General features: G+C 45.0%; 1 protein-coding gene across 1 annotated transcript in view; it reads right to left on the reverse strand.

Annotated features, from left to right (window-relative positions):
* Positions 1-24,248, reverse strand: part of LOC135384413 (uncharacterized) — a 74,729-nt gene extending 50,481 nt beyond the window's left edge. Inside the window, exons 1-16 of the mRNA XM_064613615.1 lie at positions 24,242-24,248; positions 23,581-23,655; positions 22,843-22,905; positions 22,474-22,536; positions 22,105-22,167; positions 21,736-21,798; positions 21,367-21,429; positions 20,998-21,060; positions 20,629-20,691; positions 20,260-20,322; positions 19,890-19,952; positions 19,521-19,595; positions 19,152-19,214; positions 18,783-18,857; positions 18,414-18,476; positions 18,044-18,106 (exon numbers count right to left, since the gene is read on the reverse strand). Of these exons, the coding sequence (XP_064469685.1) occupies positions 18,044-18,106; positions 18,414-18,476; positions 18,783-18,857; positions 19,152-19,214; positions 19,521-19,595; positions 19,890-19,952; positions 20,260-20,322; positions 20,629-20,691; positions 20,998-21,060; positions 21,367-21,429; positions 21,736-21,798; positions 22,105-22,167; positions 22,474-22,536; positions 22,843-22,905; positions 23,581-23,655; positions 24,242-24,248 (988 nt within the window). The remainder of the gene's footprint in view (positions 1-18,043; positions 18,107-18,413; positions 18,477-18,782; positions 18,858-19,151; positions 19,215-19,520; positions 19,596-19,889; positions 19,953-20,259; positions 20,323-20,628; positions 20,692-20,997; positions 21,061-21,366; positions 21,430-21,735; positions 21,799-22,104; positions 22,168-22,473; positions 22,537-22,842; positions 22,906-23,580; positions 23,656-24,241) is intronic.
* Between the last annotated feature and the right edge of the window lie 3,066 nt (positions 24,249-27,314).

Genomic DNA, 27,314 nt, shown 5'->3' on the forward strand with positions numbered 1-27,314 from the left:
ACATGGCGTCGCCCATTGAGCTTTTGATCGAAGCTGTTAAGTAACACACGACAGAAGGAGTATAGATACAAGCAAAAGAAGGAGAACAGATGTGAAGAGGTGCGACTTTCTTGTATAATGCAGTGTCCATTTTGGCGGTACCAACCGTATTACAGAAGTACAAAAACAACAGTGCCAACGATGGGAACACGGATTGTCTTAAGCCGCATTCCAGCACGCGGGAACAGTTGCCAGATATGAATGATTTTCCATTACGAAATGTGAAAATTTCTGGTAGTGTTTTCGTTGCGCTGCGCTGAATCGCGTCAGACTATGATCCCGATCAGACTATGATGGTAGGATGAGGAAGCGTGGCGTAGCGAACGCTGGCTGTCGACGCAGAACGCCGGGCGGGGAAGGGCGAAAACTACGTCGGACTCTAAACCAGCTTTAGGTAATGAACGAACGCACCCAGCGGGACCGGCTCTTCATTTGGCTCTGATTCAAGGATATTCTTTTCGCTTTTGATATAAGTTTAGATATAGTAAGTATATATAGCAATAAAATGTTTGGGATCATTCATACCAGGTTTCTGCAACATTTTCGGTTGCAAGAGTCTCTAGTGTAAACTTTGTCGTTTTATTGTAAATGAATATTTAAATGGATATTTACAGGCTGTAGCTTGTCGTACTGTATTCAATAAGTGAGGCGTCGAAGTACGGAACAACGATCTCCTCTCAGCAGCGCAATACGAGTCCGTCTCCGCTACGAGAGAGCTGCTTCCGCGGCGCTGGCGGCCTGTTCATTTCCTTCGACACCGCAATGGGACCCATTGGAAAACCAGCTTGTGTCCTGCTTCGTAGACAAGGTTGTAAGCCACTAGCACATCCATCACCAACGGTGTGGATAAGTGTCGGATGCCAGAATTTTCAATTGGTAGCAGCGAAGATATAGAGTCTGTGATAGCGGCCCCTTCCCGTGATGTAAAATCAACGATGTACTGCAAAAAGAAAAGCATGAAGCCTGGCATAGAGCGATTTGTACTTATCTATGAGATATATCGTTCTTGGACGTTTGTGGTTTTCGTAAACATAAGCCGTCAAGCAACGCCCCCCATCAGGGGTATAAAAGTATCACCCAAAGTGTACTGCAGTTCTTCTTCGTATCTAGTAGGGTCCCGTGGCGACTAGGTATGTACCGTTACGGAATAAAGGACCCAAGTTGTGTGTATCATCCGGTCTCCTTGCGTGACGGACATACACGACATCTATGGCGATGAAGATGGGATCCGATACACCTGGCAACACAAACTACTGCTCTGTCAAGCATCCTTCAACCGATGGATACCATAGAAGCGAAGATCATTCAACAGAACGACAGAAGGAAAAGTTACCTTTAAGCAGGTTTATGGCCACAGGGAGAGCCTTAGCGGGGGTGGGGCGCGAGAGCGCCGAACGGCGGGCCCTGGCAGAAAATTTGAACATACGATCTCTGCAGTGCAAATTAGCGTTTTCATTTCTTTGTTTACATGGCGTCTGATGGCAGCGGGAGGCGGGGGGAGGGGGGCTTCTGATTTACCCTTCCCTGAGCGCAAACTTGCCTATCGCTACGGCTCTGGCCAGAGGTACGTCAACGCTGGGCAGTAGTGAAGCTTTTGACGAGTCAGTAGACGACTGGAGGAGCTATGAGCAATGTATTTCAAGCTGCTTCAAAATAAACAAAATTCCCCAGGAATTAGAGGTGGATGCATTTATCACATTCATCACTAAGACTTACGGACTGCTTCAGGGCTTGGTAGCGCCAACCCAGCATCGAAAATTCTAGAAAACTTAAAAGAATACTTTACGCACACCACAGCCGTCGGTGATAGCAGAAACTGCGAAATTTTACGTTCGAAAACCGCGTGAGGATGAGACAATTTCGGAATTTGCTGCAGCATGGAAACACTTATCGCACACTTGTACATTTGGAAGTAATTTACAAGCGGTGTTGAGAGACCGTCTCGTAACGGGATTGTAACGAATAAACATTCAACGATGTTTATTTGCAGAAGATGAATCGCTGACTTTGAACCGGGCGCTGGAAAAAGCGCTTTCCCTCGAACAAGCCAGCAAAAATGCTTCCTAATGTCATAGCGACACCACCCTCAAACAAGACTTACAGAGACAGGGTAATAAAACGCAGCGCAACGCAACGAAAGACAATGTCAGGCGGGTAGATGTTATCGCTGTCGAGATGAAGGTCACAACAGTCAGGTAATGCGAGATGCTTGAAGTGCGGCGAAAAGGCCATATTCAAGCAGCATGCCAGTCCAGACAGAAACAACCGCGTTTCTCAAAAGTGCGGTCGCCCAAGTCGGTTCGAAATCTAAACGCAATGGACTGTTCACCTGAATTGATTCCCCACTTGCGTATTTTGAAAAATACGTCATCGCCCATTTATTTTATATGACCGTGAATGGAGATGTCTTAAGGGTGGAGCTAGACACTGGCGCGGCTGTTTGAATCGTTTCGGAAAGTCTTTACAAGCAGCTGTTTCGTCACAAAGCGTTGGAAGCCACAGAGGTGCCCCTGCGTACATATACTAAAGAACCCATAAAGCCTACAGGAGCACTAAGTGCGAATGTTAAACACAAAGGGAAGCAGTACACGATACCGTTATACGTGCTGCCAAATTCGAGACCCTCTGTCATTGGCCGGGAATGGTTAAGCCCCATTAAGCTTGACTGGAATGCACTGCAATACCTGAAATCATCAGGGCCAGAATCGGAAACGTAATGTTCGCCAACCGTGAACAGTTTGTGTTCGAAGTACGCTGAGCTGCCTACAGGCACGTACACCTGCCTACAGGCAGATTTACTTCCGTCATCGGCAGTGCTGGTGCTCTATGATCCTGAGAAACTCCTTCAGCTAAGTTGTGATGCATCCCCGAACGGACTTGGGGCGGTGCTGTCCCACGTGTACAGTGTTGGAACTACTCGACCAGTAGCATACGCATCCAGAACGTTGCCAAATCCTGAGAAAAATTATTAGCAAACTGGAGAAAGAGGCTCTCGTTTTCAGAGTTAAGAAATTTGATTTTTATTTATACGGAATAAAGTTTGTACTAGTGACTGATCACAAGCCGCTTCAATACCTCTTCGCTTCAAAGTCTGGAATTCCAACAATCGGCGAGGCTCGGATACATCGTTGGGCCATCACACTCTCCGCGTACGACTACGATATTGAATATTGGTCGTCACAAGAAAACGTGGCGTCAGATTATTTTTCAAGGCTGCCCCAACGAGGAAACGTGAACGACAGCCGTGACGATGTTCAGTGATTTTTTTGCAATATGTTTAGACGCTTTACCCGTCGCTAGCAAAGAGCTAGCCCAAGAATCGGAAAAGGATTGTATCTTATCGCAAGTTGTGGAATACACCTTGGCGCGTTGACCGTCAGAGGTGAAAGAAAACAATTTGGAATTTTTCTTTCAACGACGTAACGAATTGCCAGTGCAACAAAGATGTGTAATGTGGGGACTGTGAGTAGTTGTAGTAGGGGCTGTACGAAACTATCGGGGGACTCCGAAGTGGTTAGCGGTAGTGATTGTGAGAGTAACGGGGCCAGTGTCTTTTATAGTGCAGGTATCCACGCCCAGAGGCGCTCTCCTGTGGCCGGAGTGCTTCATGGCTGACTTTCCCCTTTTTGTCTGCCAATAACCCCCCACCCCCCATCCCTCGTGGAGGAGGCACCAAGATCATCTCCTATTGGCTGAATCCGGATTGAGCCTGAAAGACACCGCTTCCAGCGAAATGTGGTGGGATTCGCCTTCAGTAGTTCCTGGTGAGGTCAGCAACGGAAGCCAACCTGTGCCAACGAGTGGCAGACGCCACCACCATCATCACCACCAGCAACGGGGTAGAGTATCGACCCTGGCGATGAAACTCCTCATTCATCATCTCTAAATAAAGTTGTTGTCAATAAATGAAGCAGTCAGTTGTTTATACTGCAATATCATTATTTTACTGAACTTGTGTTCCTCAGCTGTGTGTTCAGCAGAATGCCAGAAAAAGCGAACGCACGAAAACAAATAACTGGTGAGCCTATCCCTCATGGAGTTTAACACGTTCCTCGTAGGAACTTCTCTGGTTTTTCTACTTATGTTTGTTTACCCTTCCACCACTCGAGTACGTTGTACGAGCCCCCCCCCCCCCCCCCCCACTCGTACGAGTACGTTGTAACAGTATCGTCTACGGTTCACTGTTAGAAAAAAAAGTAGGAATAAGCTACAATAGTGGGCTGTTGTTCCTTTTTATACTTTCTGCTCCAGATCTATACATCCCCAGGGTATAGAAAAGCTACCAAGTGTCGAGTCATACCTCCAACCACGCACAATGGTATAAAAAGGCAGAGAAGACGGTGTCATCTCAGTAGAAGAGTGATTTAATTCATAAACGCAAACACAGAGCATCTTAATCTTCATGGCGAGTGACTTATGGCAATCTGTACCTGAGACAAGGAAATCTAGGCGTCCTCCCTTATCGGGTGAAGGCGGCTCCAGATTTTGCGAAGCCGCTGTGTATCATATCAGTACATGTTTTGCGGCCGATGCCAAACTCTCTCTGAGAATTCCCTGAGCTGCGCCGATGAGTCCCAGCTATGACGAAACGGTCGTTTACCTTCAAATTGGCGTTGTAATGTTCGCCGGGGAGAAAAAAGAAGCAGTGGGTGCCAGCTCTTTGTTTTTAGTGCGAGGGCAGTACTATATTTTTTTTAATGTGATATAGGCAGGCATTGCGCTTGCTCCAGCCTACAGTTGTCAATATACGAGGGGCGTTCAAGACAAACCGGGATTTTTCTGTCTCCTGAGTGTACAAATGGGTCGCGCTACTTCTTTTTCATCATTTTCACACGCGACAGGCCTCTGCGTTCATCACATGGTGGTCCAAAGTTTGTGCAAAACAGAAGGCACGTGCTGGACAAGATGGCCGACAACTAGGTGAGCGTGCACATCGAACAGCCAATTGTCATGAAGTTTCTCATGAATGAAGGCGTAAAGTCATCTGAAATTCACAGAAGACTTCAGGCTCAGTATAGTCACGATACACTTAGCCGCTGCAAAGCGTTTGAGTGGCGCAAACGGTTCCGAGACGGCCGTACATCAGTGCAGGGCGATCCCGGCTGGGGCGGCTCAGAACCCAGTGTCAGAGTTCCCGAGAACATCCAACTTGTGGAGCGCCTGGTCCTCAAGGACGGAAGGATAACATGTCTCGATATCAATAGTGCATATAGTGCGATCAATAGTGCATATTACTGCCAGGTTCTCAGGGATGTGCATAAGGCTCCGATAAAAAAGCTGCCGGGCCTCATCACCGAAGCAGTCCTCCTCCTACAGGACATTGCACGCCCGCATACCGCGCATCTCACGACACGCACCTTCCAGAAACTTGGCTGGGAGTTGCTGCCACATCCCCCTTATGGTCCAGACCTCGCCCCCAGCTATTTCCATCTCTTCGGGACAGCGAAGGCGTTCCTTGTGGGCCGCCACTTCGGCTGCCACGACGAGGTCAAGAATGCGGTACGATCATGGCTACTACGCGTCGGTAGGGATTTCTATGCTGCTGGCATCGAAGCCCTCGTGAAACGCTGAGACAAGTGCACTAGTGCAGCTGGAGATTACCTTGAAAAATAAAACTAATTTCTCGCCTGTAAGATGATTGTACTTTTGCGAAAAATGAAAAGTCCCGGTTTGACTTGAACACCCCTCGTACATAGCGCCTAATGGTAGCGTAGGGTAACCTGTAGTGCTCCTTGAAAGATTTTTCGTCCACGATTCTAGTAACGTGCACGTGCTTTCCATTCCGGTTGACACAAATGCTTCGTGAATGAGTATTGCGTGGGTGTCTCTGTGTGTGTATTGTGTGTCTCATTATTCATTCCGCACATCACCACCAGCAACGGGGTAGGGTATCGCCTCTGGCGATGTTAATTCCTAGTAATGTTCTTATAATAAATATGTGGTTGTTGTTGTTTCGTCTGCTTCCCTCTCATGGTGATTGTTGTTGTTAAAATTCACTTAAGTAAGGTACCTTCCGTACAGCGTACTAGATAAGCAGTGTCACTGATAAACCGCGATATTGCGTATAGCCGTAGTGTGCCTTTCAAAATAAAATATAATAAGCTGTGGGAAAGTTTGGCACTACGAGCCAATCTCACAAACAATACGGTGTTGTTGCCTGGCCCGTTTCCTTCAGAAACTGTATGGTGCAAAATCAAGATTGGTGGATCAATGATCATAATAGATGTAATTGATATGCCCATGAAGCCACAGGCGTTTTTAATCAGTGTGCAGGATTACACGTTGAGCATGTGAATTGTAACCAGAAACTCATGATGTTGGGAAATTTCAATTGAACACATATCAGTTGAGGTATGCTTGAAGCGAAAGGGCCCAGACAACAACAACAACAACTTGATTGCGAGATGTGGGGAGTTTCATTACCAGGGGCGACACTGCACCCCATTGCTGGTGGAGATGCGGGGAATGAAATAATGGGCCCCTTCACAATAAGGATCGAGGTCCTATGGTATCTAGAAAGGTGGAGAGATCTTTGAGGGCAGATCGTTGGTGGGCTGGATGTGACCAGGGAGAAAGGAATTTTGTAATTTTGTAATTAATTGAAGGGATGGCGTTGGTAGTTCGCGCACGCCCACGACAGAGAGAGAGAGCTTCGCGCAGTGCGCCGAACCATCAACTCTATCTCTTCTGTACGCAAAAGAAAAAAACCCCGAAAAACATGAGTTGGAGGTATTATGACAAATAGCCTTTCAGTATAACATACATCAAAAGGTTAATGAACCAACGAGGTATGAGTTTCAGTACTACAACCTGTACAGGTATCGGCTTCACTTGGGAACATAAAATTTATTGTACAAGATGGTCTGTCTAACAGAGATGTGCTGTAACTACTATTTTTGGTAGGTTAACCATAACTACTAACTAGTGCATCAGACTCTAGTTTAACTACTAGTGTAACTACATCGTAGCTGCACTAGTTAAAACCGCTTTGCGACTACTAGGATGCAGTTGTTTAACTACAGTTGCAACTGCTGTGAAATTTTTTGCGTGTCGTTATATCTATGATCTCTTAGGCGTACAAATAGCGAGTGGGTGCATGAGCAGCGAGAAGACAGTGAGCTCCCATACTCGGAACAATCATAGCACAGCACGCGGCCATCCATACAATACTGATGTAGTGATATGTCATACAATGATACAGCCATGGCCTCCAATCTGACGACGTAGGAGGCGTAAGCTTTTGAATGTGCTGTGTGTGTTAATCGTAATGTACGTACAGTGCTGGACAAAAGTTTACGGAACTCGTTCCGGCGCATTCCTTCCTCGGAGAGACGCCCTAGCAGCGAATGGGACCGTACGGACTTGCAAACACGTGACTGGGTTACCTAGGCACATGTATATAAGTCCGCACAGTCCCATTCGTTGCTAGTGTGACACTCTGAGGAAGGAAGTCGGCGGGACGTGTTCCGTAAACTTTGATCCAGCACTGTACCTTGATTAACACAAAAAAGGTACTTTCTGCTCATATGCCGTAGTTTGACTGTACGCAAACTTGACAATGAATGTCTCCATTCCGCGTCTAACCAGTCTAACTCAACCTGTTTGATCAATGCTCCGACAGCTGACGGTCCTCCCCGTCGGAACCCCTTCTCGCCCCACGCGCTATTGTGCTAGGCAAAGCGTGCGTCTTTATGCACCTGCGTTCAGCATTGCAGTGCGTTATGCAATCCTCTCTATGAATGACAATGCTGAATGAGCTTTTGCTGCCTGCGTCAGATGCACAGTGCTGATATTTTGTGCATGCGTGTGATGCGCAAGATGAAAAAAATAGAATTGTCTCTAGCAAGCCCAAAGAAAGAAGGCCGTGAAGCACGTGGAAGGCTAAGCGAGAAAATGCGAAGTACGATAGTTGTAGCCCGGTGTAACCTAACTACTGTAGTTAACTACAAAAAGAGAAAAAAAGTTGAACTGGGAATTATAACTACCATTTTTGCAAGTAGTTTCTAACTACGTTTTAACTACCATGCAGTAGTTTAACTTATAGTTTAGCTACAGGTAGTTAACTACTGCACATCCCTGCTGTCTGAAAACAGAATGGTCATTATTAAATACTTAGATAGATTGACACTTAATAACAAACCCGTTGTTAAACAATAGTGAAAAGTGGTTACTGATTAGGGGTGCGAATGATAACCGTGTGCTCTTGTATTTGGAAAATGTCCTCCAGGAACTAAGTACTCAGGAAGAACTATAAATACCCTTAAAGGGAGTGATGTATGGCTTTTGTTTAAAAATCCTTCTTTGTTAATCCGTCTTTGTTTAAGATGATCCGAAAAAGGAATCCCTGGGTGACTCATGAAATACTTCACTGAGCTGAATATTTAATCGAGCGTCATCGCGACGCTGGGCACACTGCTGCATTTAATGCCAACAAACAAGGCAGCACTAATGGTGAAGTTACAAGAAGTGAAGCATAGTTATTGGTCAACTACCTTGAGAACTTTTATGAGGACAAGCCCACGGAAATTTAGGAATTTTTTAAATAATAAAATAGGTCAACTGAGAAAATATGTCGTAATGGCAAGTTGGTACCAGAACCGTCCCAAATTGCTAATGCTTTTAACGAATATTTTGAATCAGTGTCTGAACCACATCAAGAAGAGCTGTCCACGTCAACAGTAGATGATCAGGAAGGATGTCGGCCTGTCTAGGGTGGGTATTTTGAACTTACTTCTGAAAATAGATGTTACAGAAGACCCCTGGACCGAATTTAGTACCAAATGAATTTTTACGTACGTATGGCGACATCAATTTACATTTCCTGTTTTGCTCTATGAAAAGATTTTCTGAGTGTGACTTCCCAGGTGCCTAGAAGAGAACAAAAGTATTTCCTGTGTATAAATCTTGTGACAAGGAAGACATAAGGAACTACAGGCCTGTACCGCTGCCGAGTCAGTCATGTAAGCTATATATTTGAGCATAGCATGAGGAATTATATAACTGATTACCTTGAAGGTATAGGATTCTTTTGTATGAATCAGCTCGGCTTCAGGAAGGAAGTGCCTACAACTACACAGTTAATTGAAGCGCGCCGCTCATAGCCACAGTTGCTTCGCGGCGCTAAAACGAAAGTAAAAAAAAAGTTAATCGAAGCTTTCGTGAATTTACTAACGCTATCAACCAGGAGTTTCAGATCGATGTAATATGCCTTGACTTCTGCAAAGCATTTGATAAAATACCACATGAAAAACTGATTCAGGCACCAATACGTACTGGAATAAATTCACGTATAGTTAATTGGGTAACAGCGTATCTGCCACGAAGTATGCAGCACGTGGACTTGCGGAGAGGTTTATCTGGTGATGTATATATTAGATCAGGAGTCCCCCAGAGATTCGTTTTGGGGGCATCTCAAATTCTTAATCTATATTAATGATATTGAATATTGTGTTGATGAGCCTGTTACGATAAGATTCATGGCTGATGATAGCTTAATATGTTGCCCTATCAGAAATGTTGCTCATCAAAAATTACTTGCTGGATGTTTGGAGGAAATATCAAACTGGTGTGACGATTGGGAAATGTATACTAGCTGTCGGAAGACTGTTTTTACAGAGCTAACAAAGGAAAATCTACGACACAGTTTGAAGACAGCATTCAAGGACAGACATTAATAAGAGTTGACTCATTTAAGTATCTGCGTACTAATGCTGCATGTAATTTGCAGTGGAAGAAAGATGTGAATGAAAAAGATGAAAGAAAGAAGTCACTGAAAAGGTTAGCCAGCTGTAGGACTCGAACCCACATCTTCTGGATTACCGTATGTGTATGTATTACCTTTGTATGTGTTCCAGCCTTAGAACATCAATGTTCAACATGTGAATGAAATATGTCTGAAAGATAGGAACCGACTTTGGTTACCTAAAAGAATGTTGAAGTTCGGCTCGAGAGATGTGAAACTAACTGCATACAAAACAATGGTCCCTCCTCTGCTGGAAATATCGTGCCCATAGAAAGAGAACCTAACGACTCAAATAGAACAAGTTCAAAGGTTAGCAGACCGTTTTATAATGTACAACTTCAGGCGAACTGATTTCGTATCTTATATATTAGAAGTTTTACAATTAGAAAGCCTAAGAAGCAGACGTACATCAGCTAAATTAAAGGTTTTCTTTTCTGCTTTATCACAATAAGCTAAGACTCAATAGCGAGAGGTATTTAAAATCTTTATCGTTACGGTCCTTATGAGCACGACATAGTTAGGCTGTAAAACACTACGAAGCAATGGCAGATTTGTTCAAGTATTCACATTTCCTCGCACACAATCACAGTTTGGAATGCTTTACCTCAACATGTAATCTCTGTGCAAAATGGCTCTGTCTTCATTGAAACTTGAAAAGATTATCATACATTGTGGTCCGAAAAATGAGATGCCTTGTTTTGTCAATTATGTTGTTTTATTGTGGTTATGGTCGTGTTGGAACCTCCTATAACGGTCCCACATGGGACTAACAGTACTGGAAATAAATATTGAAAGTGCAGCGCCGTTTAACTGGGGAGCATGTCCCAGAGAACCAGTAATCGCCCCTGGACAGCCTACAAGGGTCCGAGCATCCACAGCCTAAAGGGAACATCGATTGAACGCCTCCTGGACGCGTTAGTTGAGATGCTCCAATGACTATACAGCAGCAGATGTCCCACATATATCACCCCGTGGACACCGTGCGCACCCCATCCGCACAGTGTCCACAAAGAGGCGTTTGAGCACCCCTTTTCGCTCTTCGTCCTCCGCCTCGTCCTTCTCTCCGGCTCTACCGTCTGACTGTGTCGCGGCCAAAGGAGGAATCTGCTCAGAAGGTTTGTTTTTTCGCAACGCGCAGAAGAGAGAGTCACGTGATGCTATAGTCCGTTCTGTGGATAATTTGAAACGCCGCTGGAGAGGCTGGAGAAACATGACGGCGTCTGCAATGGCTTGGAGTAATACAGTAATTTTCAACGCGAACAGCACCAGTACAGCTTGAACTTTGTGAAGAGTTAGGTGCATATGCCTCGTAGGTAACGTATTCTCCATCGGGGGCCACTGTCTATGACCGAAATACAGGTAAACGGCCGTGTTGCCTTTGTTTATTAGCGCTCGCGTTTTAGACCCTTTTGTTCTTCAAGTTGCTTCACTCCACTGGGTCGTGAAAAGAAAAATGCAATCGATCCTAGCTGAGCTTGTAATATAGGCATATTAGCATGTGTGCTACCTTTATTTTGTGGTCCACTCACTGTGTTCTTGATGGTCTTTCAGGCATAAATGGCTATACCGCTCAGCATCGGCCATTCATTGCTGTGTGCGTTTCAGCGTCTCCCGGGGAGTGTGGGATATTTTCCCTATGATCACCCTTGAAATTATTTACTGACTTATGCGTTACAGGTAAGAATGCTAGGTAAACGGGAGGTATGGCCAAACGCTGGAATGCGCATGTGCCATAGGCAGAGACCCGATGAAGCCTGTTTTACGTCTGTCGTTTTGTGTCAGTGTGCCTTGGCGGCAGAACTTGACCAGTGAGCTCCAGAGGCTGGAAGACACAGGAAGGAACAATAGAAAGAGACTGGTAGCCATTCATAAGGCGTGAAGGAGCGTGAGGATACAGTTGCGTCGATTCCGTGCAAGATGCCAACTAATTATAAGATGAGTAACATGGATGTTTTTTTTTTCTTGTTTACATAACGTGCCGATATTGCGATCATGATCTGTACGAACGGGAATGATCTGGCTGGATATGGCACCTTGTCAACGTTCTTTCATTATTTGTACTGCTTATGTGTCAGCAAGCTTGTACAAATGCACATGTAAATGAAGTACACTTAGAAATAAAGCATTTTGGGCGATCACTTGCGTCCGTGTGTTTATCTCATGATTAAAATTACGATATTATCATAGGTGCGCGATACGTATGAGGTCGAAACAGAGATCCTCCACAGGTCCCTCGAAGATCCACATCGGCGGTCCTACGACGTCCATTTCGCATAATTTTCACTTGATTAGCACGATAATACGGGTGTAGTTAAAACGTAGCCGGGAGCAAATGTGTACGTTCGTGAGACGTACCCAGCATCCACAATCCGACATTCGCTGGATGTTGATGGGCGGTTAATGGTTCTGTGGGGTCGAAAACTGTTTACCGGACAAGCCACAGAGAAGGACACGTACCGTGTGCTTCCTCCCTGGTGTCCTGCTATGGCTTTGCGCCTCTCTTGCTTGCGTTGGCGAAAGAGCTGGGTGTAAGGTACTACGGAAAATAGTGTATACGCTGTACCTTACTATCTGACTGCATACAGGCGTACCTTGTAAGGGATGTACCTTTGAAGCGGAGTACCTTACAATATACGCTGAAAAACGTGATCACCTCTGGCTGACGATCACAAATTTGCCGCGTAAATCTGGGAGCACTGATAGATAGTTGTTTTGCGCCACCTCCCCCCTAAAAAAAAAGATATATATATATATATATTGTAGTGAAGATAACGACACGTCAGATGACGACGATGACTCGCGCCACTCCCGCGCGGCTGTCTGAATAAACCTATTCCTACGGTCACGCCTACCTGCGCTCTTCCGCGCCCTTTCCCGGTTTCGTGCCGCACGTCTGCAGCTCAACTCGAAGAAGTGCGTCTTTGGCAGTCGTCGTATTACGGTTCTAGGCCACGTCGTCGATCGGACTGGCATTCACCCTGATCCCAAGAAAGTTGATGCGGTGCGGAACTTTCCTCCCCCGTCGTCAATCAAGGAATTACGTGCCTTTTTGGGATTATGCTCCTACTTCCGCCATTTCATACCCCACTTCGCCGACATCGCTGAACCATTGTATGCCCTTCTCAAGCGGGATGCGCCGTATCATTGGAACGATGTTGCGTCCCTTTCGTACAACCATTTGAAGGAATGTCTCACCAACGAACCTGTCCTCGCCTTTTTCGTCCCAGGAGCACGCACGGAGTTGCATACCGATGCCAGCGCCACTGGCTTGGGAGCTGTCCTAGTGCAAACAATCGATGGTACTGAGCGTGTCGTCGGGTACGCCAGCCGGACGCTCTCCCGTCCGGAACGCAATTACTCAACCACAGAGAAAGAATGCCTCGCCGTTGTGTGGGCAATCTCGAAATTTCGTCCATACCTTTACGGCCGCCCGTTTACCGTCGTAACGGACCACCACTCCCTCTGCTGGCTATCCAACCTTAAAGACCCCTGTGGACGCCTTGGCCGATGGGTGCTCAAGTTACAGCCGTACGACATCACGGTGATCTACAAGTCTGGGCGCAGACACAGTGATGCTGACGCCCTGTCCCGCATGCTCCCGTCTCCTTCTGAATGCGCCACATTGCCGGCTCAACCCCTCTGCCCCTTATCATCTATCGACGTCGCAGCTGAGCAACACCGCGATCGTCTTCTTCAGCCTCTGCTCCAGGTTCTCCAACAACCCGACCACCCTGCTCCTAGACGTCTCCACCGTAAAGCGAAATCCTACGCTTTGCTTGACGGCACTTTATATCGCAAGAATTATCGCCCTGACGGCAACCGCTGGCTCCTCGTTGTTCCATGTACCTTGCAAGGCCACATTATTCGCAGTTGCCACGACGATCCTACTGCCGGGCACCTGGGCTTTCTCAAGACTTACACTCGCGTCGCTGACCGTTTCTTCTGGAAAGGCATGTATCAGTCTGTTTGGAAACACGTCCGAGCTTGTGTCCCCTGCCAACATCGTAAGCGGCCGCCAGGTCTTCCCGCAGGGCTTCTTCAACCGCTTCCTCCACCAGAGAAGCCTTTCGACCGCCTCGGGATTGATTTCCTCGGACCCTTCCCGCCCTCAGCGTCTGGTAACCGCTGGATAATCGTCGCCGTGGATCACATGACCCGCTATGTAGAAACACAAGCCGTTCCCACTAATAGTGCGGACGCAGTGACGACCTTCCTTCTCCACAACATAGTGCTTCGCCATGGTGCTCCTCGTACGTTGCTCAGCGATCGTGGCACTCCTTTCCTTTCTGCTGTCGTCAGCGCACTGCTTCGAGCCTGCAGCACCGTCCACGCCCTCACCACCGCATATCATCCGCAAACCAATGGCCTGACCGAGCGTTTCAACCGCACCCTTGGCGACATGCTTTCGATATACGTCTCCTGTGACCACACCAATTGGGATGTCGTCCTCCCTTTCGTCACCTTCGCCTATAATACTGCTCGTCAGCGTACCACTGCATACAGCCCCTATTACCTTCTGTACTCCCGTGCTCCGACCACAATCTTGGACACTCTTTTTCCTTGCCCCCCGCACTCTGATGACCCAGACGTGGTTCTCGACGCGGCCGCCCATGCCGAGGAGACTCGTCAACTCGCGCGTTTGCGTACCTTGGAAAATCAGGACACAGAGCGCTTTCGGTACGACGAACGCCATCGGCAAGTCCGCTACGAAGTCGGCGACGAAGTCCTTCTATGGACTCCGCTTCGTGTACCCGGCCGCTCATCGAAGCGTATGAAGCGCTATGTTGGCCCATACCGTGTCACTCGAAAGCTTTCGCCCCTCAACTATGAAGTGACGCCCCTTACCCCACCACCTGATCGTCGATCCCGTGGCACCGAAGTCGTCCATGTCATGCGGATGAAGCCTTTCGTCACTCTCCCTGGCCACACACCCGAGACCACGGCTTCACAGTCCACCGCTCCCGACATCACCGGGCTTCCGTCTTCCGAGGGGGGGCAATGTAGTGAAGATAACGACACGTCAGCTGACGACGATGACTCGCGCCACTCCCGCGCGGCTGTCTGAATAAACCTATTCCTACGGTCACGCCTACCTGCGCTCTTCCGCTCTACAATATATATATGTATATATATTCTGCCTACGCCCTAGTGGCGTATTTTGTACGGACAGTACCTTATACGATTTCCTGTACTGTTCAAAATAAAAGGTACATTTTTGCAAGCTCGTACCTCTTAAAATGTTTTTTTTTTTTTAAAGAGGAACGGTGTTTAGAGTGCACTGCACCCACCACGCCCTTACACCCAGGTAACAAGTATGGTGTTTTCAAGGTTTGTTGCATGAAACATGGTTCACTACTTAGCAGTGCGGATTTCACAAACCGCACTAGCGGGAGGATAAAAGAAGCGCCTTGTCGTTGGCACTGTTCCCAAAGTGAGGGAATTTCTCAATCGATGGCTCACTGTTCAATGCTCGGACTCACAGCTTAACACCAGGTTAACTCACAGCATTATCAAGAAAATGAAATAAACAGCAGATATACAGAAAAATAAATTATATAAAAGTGTAAGAAATTAATACATTCATACAAGAGAGCTAACGTAATCCTAGTTGCTGCTGAGTATTTCCCGGAAGTGATGGCGGGTTTCACCCCGGGCCGCTCAGCGCTGGACTGTGTCGTCACCCTAGTCAACCAGGTACAACAAGCCAAAGCAGATGGATTATTGACTGTCGCTGTGTTCCTCGACGTAAAGAAAGCCTACGGCAGCGTTTACCATGCTGCCATCCTTGACGCTCTTGCTGCGGCTCAAGTTGGCGGCTGCCCTCTGCGGTGGATACAAGACTTTTTATCAGGCCGCTATCTCTTCGTGCGCACCGCTGATGGTGACACCACCAAGCACCACGTGACTCGTGAGGTCCCACAGGGCAGTGTGCGTAACCCCCTCCTCTTTAATCTGCCTTACCCCGTTGCTCCCTGCTCATACATCCATCACGATATACGCCGATGACATCTGCATCTGGGCTTCTGCAACCCGTCGAGATTCGATCCAGCGCCGACTGCAACGCTCTCTGCATGTGATTGCCACCTATCTTGCCTCCCGTGGCCTAACAGTCTCCGCGGCGAAGACTTGCAATGACGTTTTCACGGAAACGCTTCCACAGGTATCCGCTTTACCTTGACGGCTCACCTCCTTTTTTTTGCCACGTCGTGCCGATGCCTAGGTCTAATACTTGATTGCGACCTAACGTGGTCCCGCCATGTGAAGATGATTACCACAAAGGCGGCCTGCTCGGTTCACGTCCCCAGACGTATCGCTGGTGCATCCTGGGGCCCGTCCTGCTCTGATCTTCATTGCGTCCCTCAGGCCGTCGTGTTGGGGACACTGCGCTGCAGCCACCCTATCTTGCATGCCTTCAGCCAAACACAGGAGCCCGAACTACTTAACATCCAGGCCCGCGGCCTTCGCATTTGTCTGGGAGTACCACGAACATCAGAGACTTACTGTACTCTTGCTGAACCATGGGAGACGCCTGTTCCCCTTCCGCGGGATGCTGATACCCTTCGAGTATATACTCGCTATCTCACCAGTCACCCTCACCAGTATCTTCGCCATATTCACGACGACTGCCCTGACTCAGCTTTCGGCAAGGCCATCGCCCGCCTGAAGGATCATCTTCCTTCCTCCTCAACCATTCCCTCTTATGCGCCTGCAATGTGGACCTTTGGATGTCCTGATATATGCTCCACCATCCCTGGCTTTCAGCGCAAGCGTGACACTCCCGCACCTGTAGCCCTCCAACTCTCTCTCGAGTTTCTGCAATCCACGTATCAGAACCATCGCCAGGTATACAGGGACAGCTCAGTCACGGCAGACATCCCGGGCGCTGCATTTTACACCCCTGATAGTGACTTTCAGCATGCCTTTGTCCTCCCATACCCAATGTCCTCTATGGAAGCAGAACTCCTCGGCATCCTGTCGGCTCTACAGCACTTGCTCGGTCTGCCGGCTGCACAGTGGGTTGTTCTGACTGACAGAAAGGCTTCACTGGATCTGCTGCTCTCTTTTTGCCCCAACACCATATGCACTCTCCACGCGCTCATACTGCAAGCTCTGACAAAACTCGCGTCTACTGGTCATTCTGTGACGCTTCAGTGGATCCCGGGACACGTAGGTCTTCTTGGGAACACCCGCGCAAACACAATAGCAAGACACGCAACATCTCCCTGCCACCCCTCTGCCCCTAACGATCTCTGCCTGCTCCCTGCACATTCGCCGGTGGCGCTGTGTCCGTACCCGGCATATCATCATTTCGTACGTCTCATTGACCACCTGCAGGACTTTACTATTGCCCGCCGTTGCGATAGAGCTGAAGAATCACTCCTCCACCGTCTTCGAATGAATGTTGCACGGACACCCTCACCCCTGAATAAAATGCGCCACACGAACTCCCCCAATTGCGCAACTTCTTGTGCGGATGCCGACATGGAGCACTGCCTCCTATCCTGCAACCGGTACCTCTCATAAAGACTCATCCTCCAACGCCACTTGAGACAACTTGGCTACCCTAGCGTCACTTTGGCCACCCTGCTCGGCCCAGTCCTGCACAAGCAGGGGGCATTTACGACTACCCTCTTGAGCTTTCTCCGTGCCACGGGTCTATCGACCAGCCTCTAAGGCCCTTTTGTCTGTCTGTCTGTGTTTTTTTCGTGTTCTTTTTATGGAAGGAATAGCTAGTCGGCCTATGCCTGAGTAACCTTTCCTCGCTTTTTTTTCAATAAGCATATTTCCTCCCACCAGTTACCAGACTTTTTGCTAATCGACAGTAACATGCAATTAACATTCGTTCTCTCTCCATTCTAACACCTCAAATCTGGTTACCTGCTGCGACGGTTGTGGGCTTTGCTGGAGTGGGAGACAGCGACACATCATCTCCTGATTTGCCCGAAATGTACATTTGTGTGTCTTATTCAAATGTGGTCAAGCCGCGAGAGAAATACCATTGTATTGAGTTATGGAACAGCTTAGAGAGACTCCCACAGTCCGGTAAATAGTCTCGCTTTCATTCGTGAGCTATTACTGAGTGCATACATTACAAAAAGCAGACATCCCGCAAAAAAAAAAAGTAGAATTATGAACTTAGAAAAAAGTGTGAGAAATTCATATAAAAGAGCGCGCGTACTAGCTTGTTACCAGACCCTTTGCTCAGCTATGGTAATATGAAATGAAAATTCGTCTCCATAAGAACATGTTGAATTTGGTTACCTGGTGTCACGAATGCAGGTTTTCCTGGAGTAGGGGAAGGCGGTACATCATCTCCTTTTTCTCCTGAAATATAAACTCCTGTGTCTTATTCAAACGTGGTGAAGCCGCAAGAGAAATAGCATTGTAACGGTATACTGCAACAGTTTATAGAGACTTCAGAAGTATCCTCTGCTGAAAATCACCGCTCTTTCATTGGACGGCCATTAACGCGATTACAAAACGCAAAAGAATATGCAAAAGGGAAAGTAAAGAAAAAGTTTGAGAAATGCATAGAAGAGAGCACACACAGTTACCACACATTTTGCTAAACTACACCAAAATGAAATGAAAATTCGGGGTGTGTCCATTGGAACATGTTGAATTTGGTTACCTGGTGACACAAATGCAGGTTTTCCTGGAGTAGGGGATGGCGATACATCCTCTCCTTTTTCATCTGAAATACAAGGTGTCGTGTCTTATTCAAACGTGGTCAAGCCGCAAGAAAAATAGCATTGTAACGATATACTGCAGCAGTTTATAGAGACTTCAGAAGTATCCTCTGCTGAAAATCAACATTCTTTCATTGGTCAGCCATTAACGCGATTACAAAACGCAAAAAATATGTAAAAGTGAACATAAACCAAAAGTTTAAGAAATGCATGGATGACAGCACACACAGTTACCACACATTTTGCTAAACTACACCAAAATGAAATGAAAATTCGGGGTGTGTCCATTGGAACATGTTGAATTTGGTTACCTGGTGTCACAAATGCAGGTCTTCTTGGAGTAGGGGTTGGCGATACATCATCTCCTTTTTCGTCTGAAGTATAAACTGCTGTGTCTTATTCAAACTTGGTCAAGCCGCAAGAGAAATAGCATTGTAACGATATACTGCAACAGTTTGTAGACTTCTAAAGCATCCTTTACTGGAAATCACAGCTCTTTCATTCGTCAGCCGTTAACGGGATTACAGAAGGCAACAAAAAATGCTAAAAGTGAACGTAAACAAAGAGTTTTAGAAATGCATAGAAGAGAGCACACATAGTTACGAGACATTTTGCTAAACTACACCAAAATGAAATAAAAATTAGGGGTGTGTCCATTCGAACATGCTGAATTTCGTTACCTGGCGTCCCGAATGCAGGTTCTCCTGGCGTAGGGGACGGCGATACATCATCTTGTTTTTCGTCTGAAATATAAACTCCTGTGTCTTATTCAAACGTGGTGAAGCCGCAAGAGAAATAGCATTGTAACGGTATACTGCAACAGTTTATAGAGACTTCAGAAGTATCCTCTGCTGAAAATCACCGCTCTTTCATTGGTCGGCCATTAACGCGATTACAAAACGCAAAAAATATGCAAAAGCGAAAGTAAAGAAAAAGTTTGAGAAATGCATAGAAGAGAGCACACACAGTTACCACACATTTTGCTCAACTACACCAAAATGAAATGAAAATTCGGGGTGTGTTCATTCGAACATGTTGAATTTGGTTACCTGGCGTCGTGAATGCAGGTTTGCCTGGCGTAGGGGACGGCGATACATCATCTCCTTTTTCGTCTGAAATAAAAACTGCTGTGTCTTATTCAAACGTGGTCAAGCCGCAAGAGAAATAACATTGTAACGATATACTGCAACAGTTTCTAGATACTTCTGAAGCATCCTTTACTGGAAATCACAGCTCTTTCATTCGTTAGCCATTAACGGGGTTTCAGAAGGGAAAAAATACGTAAAAGTGAACGTAAACAAAAAGTTTGAGAAATTGATAGAAGCGAGTACACATAGTTACAAGACATTTTGCTAAACTACACCAAAATGAAATGAAAATTCGGGGTGTGTCCATTCGAACATGTCGAATTTGGTTACCTGGCGTCGTGAATGCAGGTTTTCCTGGAGTAGGGGAAGGCGGTACATCATCTCCTTTTTCTCCTGAAATATAAACTCCTGTGTCTTATTCAAACGTGGTGAAGCCGCAAGAGAAATAGCATTGTAACGGTATACTGCAACAGTTTATAGAGACTTCAGAAGTATCCTCTGCTGAAAATCACCGCTCTTTCATTGGACGGCCATTAACGCGATTACAAAACGCAAAAGAATATGCAAAAGCGAAAGTAAAGAAAAAGTTTGAGAAATGCATAGAAGAGAGCACACACAGTTACCACACATTTTGCTAAACTACACCAAAATGAAATGAAAATTCGGGGTGTGTCCATTGGAACATGTTGAATTTGGTTACCTGGTGACACAAATGCAGGTTTTCCTGGAGTAGGGGATGGCGATACATCCTCTCCTTTTTCATCTGAAATACAAGGTGTCGTGTCTTATTCAAACGTGGTCAAGCCACAAGAGAAACAGCATCGTAATGATATACTGCAACAGTGTATTGAGACTTCAGAAGTATCCTCTGCTGAAAATCACCGCTCTTTCATTGGTCGGCCATTAACGCGATTACAAAACGCAAAAAATATGCAAAAGTGAACGTAAAGAAAAAGTTTGAGAAATTGATAGAAGAGAGTACACATGGTTACAAGACATTTTGCTAAACTACACCAAAATGAAACGAAAATTCGGGGTGTGTTCATTCGAACATGTTGAATTTGGTTACCTGGCGTCGTGAATGCAGGTTTGCCTGGCGTAGGGGACGGCGATACATCATCTCCTTTTTCGTCTGAAATATAAAGTGCTGTGTCTTATTCAAACGTGGTCAAGCCGCAAGAGAAATATCATTGTAACGATATACTGCAACAGTTTATAAATACTTCTGAAGCATCCTTTACTGCAAATCACAGCTCTATGATTCGTTAGCCATTAACGGTATTTCAGAAGGGAAAAGATACGTAAAAGTGAACGTAAACAAAAAGTTTGAGAAATTGATAGAAGCGAGTACACATAGTTACAAGACATTTTGCTAAACTACACCAAAATGAAATGAAAATTCGGGGTGTGTCCATTCGAACATGTCGAATTTGGTTACCTGGCGTCGTGAATGCAGGCTTGCCTGGCCTAAGGGGCGGCGATACATCATCTCCTTTTTCGTCTGAAATATAAACTGCTGTGTCTTATTCAAACGTGGTCAAGACGCAAGAGAAATATCATTGTAACGATATACTGCAACAGTTTATAGATACTTCTGAAGCATCCTTTACTGGGAATCACAGCTCTTTCATTCGTTAGCCATTAACGGGATTACAGAACGGAAAAAATACGTAAAAGTGAACGTAAACAAAAAGTTTGAGAAATTGATAGAAGAGAGTACACATAGCTACAAGACATTTTGCTAAACTACACCAAAATGAAATGAAAATTCGGGGTGTGTCCATTCGAACATGTCGAATTTGGTTACCTGGCGTCGTGAATGCAGGTTTGCCTGGTGTAGGGGACGGCGATACATCATCTCCTTTTTCGTCTGAAATAGAAACTGCTGTGCCTTATTCAAACGTGGCCAAGCCGCAAGAGAAATAGCATTGTAACGATATACTGCAACAGTTTATAGATACTTCTGAAGCATCCTTTACTGGAAATCACAGCTCTATGATTCGTTAGCCATTAACGGTATTTCAGAAGGGAAAAGATACGTAAAAGTGAACGTAAACAAAAAGTTTGAGAAATTGATAGAAGCGAGTACACATAGTTACAAGACATTTTGCTAAACTACTCCAAAATGAACTGAAAATTCGGGGTGTGTCCATTCGAACATGTCGAATTTGGTTACCTGGCGTCGTGAATGCAGGTTTGCCTGGCCTAAGGGGCGACGATACATCATCTCCTTTTTCGTCTGAAATATAAACTGCTGTGCCTTATTCAAACGTGGTCAAGCCGCAAGAGAAATAGCATTGTAACGATATACTGCAACAGTTTATAGATACTTCTGAAGCATCGTTTACTAGAAATCACAGCTCTTTTATTCGTTAGCCATTAACGGGATTTCAGAAGGGAAAAAATACGTAAAAGTGAACGTAAACAAAAAGTTTGAGAAATTGATAGAAGAGAGTACACATAGTTACAAGACATTTTGCTAAACTACACCAAAATGAAATGAAAATTCGGGGTGTGTCCATTCGAACATGTCGAATTTGGTTACCTGGCGTCGTGAATGCAGGCTTGCCTGGCGTAGGGGACGGCGATACATCATCTCCTTTTTCGTCTGAAACATAAACTGCTGTGTCTTATTCAAACGTGGTCAAGACGCAAGAGAAATAGCATTGTAACGATATACTGCAACAGTTTATAAATACTTCTGAAGCATCCTTTACTGGATATCACAACTCTTTCATTCGTGAGCCATTAACGGGATTACAGAACGGAAAAAATACGTAAAAGTGAACGTAAAGAAAAAGTTTGAGAAATTGATAGAAGAGAGTACACATGGTTACAAGACATTTTGCTAAACTACACCAAAATGAAACGAAAATTCAGGGTGTGTCCATTCGAACATGTCGAATTTGGTTACCTGGCGTCGTGAATGCAGGTTTGCCTGGCCTAAGGGGCGGCGATACATCATCTCCTTTTTCGTCTGAAATATAAACTGCTGTGTCTTATTCAAACGTGGTCAAGACGCAAGAGAAATATCATTGTAACGATATACTGCAACAGTTTATAGATACTTCTGAAGCATCCTTTACTGGATATCACAACTCTTTCATTCGTGAGCCATTAATGGGATTTCAGAAGGGAAAAGATACGTAAAAGTGAACGTAAAGAAAAAGTTTGAGAAATTGATAGAAGAGAGTACACATGGTTACAAGACATTTTGCTAAACTACACCAAAATGAAACGAAAATTCGGGGTGTGTCCATTCGAACATGTCGAATTTGGTTACCTGGCGTCGTGAGTGCAGGCTTGCCTGGCGTAGGGGACGGCGATAGATCATCTCCTTTTTCGTCTGAAATATAAACTGCTGTGCCTTATTCAAACGTGGTCAAGCCGCAAGAGAAATAGGATTGTGACTATATACTGCAACAGTTTATAGATACTTCTGAAGCATCGTTTACTAGAAATCACAGCTCTTTCATTCGTTAGCCATTAACGGGATTTCAGAAGGGAAAAAATACGTAAAAGTGAACGTAAACAAAAAGTTTGAGAAATTGATAGAAGAGAGTACACATGGTTACAAGACATTTTGCTAAACTACACCAAAATGAAACGAAAATTCAGGGTGTGTCCATTCGAACATGTCGAATTTGGTTACCTGGCGTCGTGAATGCAGGTTTGCCTGGCCTAAGGGGCGGCGATACATCATCTCCTTTTTCGTCTGAAATATAAACTGCTGTGTCTTATTCAAACGTGGTCAAGCCGCAAGAGAAATATCATTGTAACGATATACTGCAACAGTTTATAGATACTTCTGAAGCATCCTTTACTGGATATCACAACTCTTTCATTCGTGAGCCATTAATGGGATTTCAGAAGGGAAAAGATACGTAAAAGTGAACGTAAACAAAAAGATTGAGAAATTGATAGAAGAGAGTACACATAGTTACAAGACATTTTGCTAAACTACACCAAAATGAAATGAAAATTCGGGGTGGGTCCATTCGAACATGTCGAATTTGGTTACCTGGCGTCGTGAATGCAGGTTGGCCTGGCCTAAGGGGCGGCGATACATCATCTCCTTTTTCGTCTGAAATATAAACTGCTGTGTCTTATTCAAACGTGGTCAAGCCGCAAGAGAAATAGCATTGTAACCATATACTTCAAGAGTTTATAGATACTTCTGAAGCATCGTTTACTAGAAATCACAGCTCTTTCTTTCGTTAGCCAATAACGGGATTTCAGAAGGGAAAAAATACGTAAAAGTGAACGTAAACAAAAAGATTGAGAAATTGATAGAAGAGAGTACACATAGTTACAAGACATTTTGCTAAACTACACCAAAATGAAATGAAAATTCGGGGTGGGTCCATACGAACATGTCGAATTTGGTTACCTGGCGTCGTGAATGCAGGTTGGCCTGGCCTAAGGGGCGGCGATACATCATCTCCTTTTTCGTCTGAAATATAAACTGCTGTGTCTTATTCAAACGTGGTCAAGCCGCAAGAGAAATAGCATTGTAACCATATACTTCAAGAGTTTATAGATACTTCTGAAGCATCGTTTACTAGAAATCACAGCTCTTTCTTTCGTTAGCCAATAACGGGATTTCAGAAGGGAAAAAATACGTAAAAGTGAACGTAAACAAAAATATTGAGAAATTGATAGAAGAGAGTACACATAGTTACAAGACATTTTGCTAAACTACACCAAAATGAAATGAAAATTCGGGGTGGGTCCATTCGAACATGTCGAATTTGGTTACCTGGCGTCGTGAATGCAGGTTGGCCTGGCCTAAGGGGCGGCGATACATCATCTCCTTTTTCGTCTGAAATATAAACTGCTGTGTCTTATTCAAACGTGGTCAAGCCGCAAGAGAAATAGCATTGTAACCATATACTTCAAGAGTTTATAGATACTTCTGAAGCATCGTTTACTAGAAATCACAGCTCTTTCTTTCGTTAGCCAATAACGGGATTTCAGAAGGGAAAAAATACGTAAAAGTGAACGTAAACAAAAAGTTTGAGAAATTGATAGAAGAGAGTACACATAGTTACAAGACATTTTGCTAAACTACACCAAAATGAAATGAAAATTCGGGGTGGGTCCATTCGAACATGTCGAATTTGGTTACCTGGCGTCGTGAATGCAGGTTGGCCTGGCCTAAGGGGCGGCGATACATCATCTCCTTTTTCGTCTGAAATATAAACTGCTGTGTCTTATTCAAACGTGGTCAAGCCGCAAGAGAAATAGCATTGTAACCATATACTTCAAGAGTTTATAGATACTTCTGAAGCATCGTTTACTAGAAATCACAGCTCTTTCTTTCGTTAGCCAATAACGGGATTTCAGAAGGGAAAAAATACGTAAAAGTGAACGTAAACAAAAAGTTTGAGAAATTGATAGAAGAGAGTACACATAGTTACAAGACATTTTGCTAAACTACACCAAAATGAAATGAAAATTCGGGGTGTGTCCCTTCGAACATGTCGCATTTGGTTACCTGGCGTCGTGAATGCAGGCTTGCCTGGCGTAGGGGACGGCGATACATCATCTCCTTTTTCGTCTGAAATATAAACTGCTGTGTCTTATTCAAACGTGGTCAAGTCGCAAGAGAAATAGCATTGTAACGATATACTGCAACAGTTTATATATACCGTAATTTCACACGTATTAGCCGCGGCTTAAGCGCGATTTTTTTTCTCACGGGCGCTCTGCGGCTTATCCAGCGGTGCGGCTTATGTGATGACTATTGTACCCTGGTATTTTCCCCATACGCCTTTTTTAACGAAAGGGCCGACATTGTCTCTGGAACAGCACTGCCCTGCCGATGCACGAACAGTGCTTAACAGGGGCGGGTCCACATTGGAGTAGATTGATCCCTGGTGCATTCCCCCATGCAAGCAGATTTAACGAAAGTGGTGACACTGATTCGCGTCTTCTGGAAGACCACTGACCCATCAATCCACGAAAAACGCCCAACAAGGGCACAATCCGATCTTGGTAGAACTCTAGAACTAACCTCCTTTGTTGTACACTATGCCGACCCTGGAGTATGGACTACAGGGTTTATGGCCTTCATAATGGTCTCCTTTGTCGGACAAATCAGTCGTTTCGTATTGCCCGCGGCTTATCTGCCAAGAAATTTTCAAAATGTTCCTAAAACCGCGTCCTGCGGCTTATCTGCGGTGCGGCTTATACGCGTGAAATTACGGTACTTCTGAAGCATCCTTTACTGGAAATCACAGCTCTTTCATTCGTTAGCCAATAACGGGATTTCAGAAGGGAAAATATACGTAAAAGTGAACGTAGACAAAAACTTTGAGAAATTGATAGAAGAGAGTACACATAGTTACAAGACATTTTGCTAAACTACAACAAAATGAAATGAAAATTCGGGGTGTGTCCATTCGAACATGTCGAATTGGGTTACCTGGCGTCGTGAATGCGGGTTTGCTTGGCGCCGGGGTCGGCGATACATCATCTCCTTTTTCGTCTGACATATAAACTGCTGTGTCTTATTCAAACGTGGTCAAGCCGCAAGAGAAATAGCATTGTAACGATATACTGCAACAGTTTATAGATACTTCTGAAGCACCGTTTACTGGAAATCACAGCTCTTTCATTCGTTAGCCAATAACGGGATTTCAGAAGGGAAAAAATACGTAAAAGTGAACGTAAACAAAAAGATTGAGAAATTGATAGAAGAGAGTACACATAGTTACAAGACATTTTGCTAAACTACACCAAAATGAAATGAAAATTCGGGGTGGGTCCATTCGAACATGTCGAATTTGGTTACCTGGCGTCGTGAATGCAGGTTGGCCTGGCCTAAGGGGCGGCGATACATCATCTCCTTTTTCGTCTGAAATATAAACTGCTGTGTCTTATTCAAACGTGGTCAAGCCGCAAGAGAAATAGCATTGTAACCATATACTTCAAGAGTTTATAGATACTTCTGAAGCATCGTTTACTAGAAATCACAGCTCTTTCTTTCGTTAGCCAATAACGGGATTTCAGAAGGGAAAAAATACGTAAAAGTGAACGTAAACAAAAAGATTGAGAAATTGATAGAAGAGAGTACACATAGTTACAAGACATTTTGCTAAACTACACCAAAATGAAATGAAAATTCGGGGTGGGTCCATTCGAACATGTCGAATTTGGTTACCTGGCGTCGTGAATGCAGGTTGGCCTGGCCTAAGGGGCGGCGATACATCATCTCCTTTTTCGTCTGAAATATAAACTGCTGTGTCTTATTCAAACGTGGTCAAGCCGCAAGAGAAATAGCATTGTAACCATATACTTCAAGAGCTTATAGATACTTCTGAAGCATCGTTTACTAGAAATCACAGCTCTTTCTTTCGTTAGCCAATAACGGGATTTCAGAAGGGAAAAAATACGTAAAAGTGAACGTAAACAAAAAGATTGAGAAATTGATAGAAGAGAGTACACATAGTTACAAGACATTTTGCTAAACTACACCAAAATGAAATGAAAATTCGGGGTGGGTCCATTCGAACATGTCGAATTTGGTTACCTGGCGTCGTGAATGCAGGTTGGCCTGGCCTAAGGGGCGGCGATACATCATCTCCTTTTTCGTCTGAAATATAAACTGCTGTGTCTTATTCAAACGTGGTCAAGCCGCAAGAGAAATAGCATTGTAACCATATACTTCAAGAGTTTATAGATACTTCTGAAGCATCGTTTACTAGAAATCACAGCTCTTTCTTTCGTTAGCCAATAACGGGATTTCAGAAG

The sequence above is a fragment of the Ornithodoros turicata genome, chromosome 2 (genome assembly GCF_037126465.1).
Source record: "Ornithodoros turicata isolate Travis chromosome 2, ASM3712646v1, whole genome shotgun sequence".
In the NCBI taxonomy this organism is placed as follows: domain Eukaryota; kingdom Metazoa; phylum Arthropoda; class Arachnida; order Ixodida; family Argasidae; genus Ornithodoros; species Ornithodoros turicata.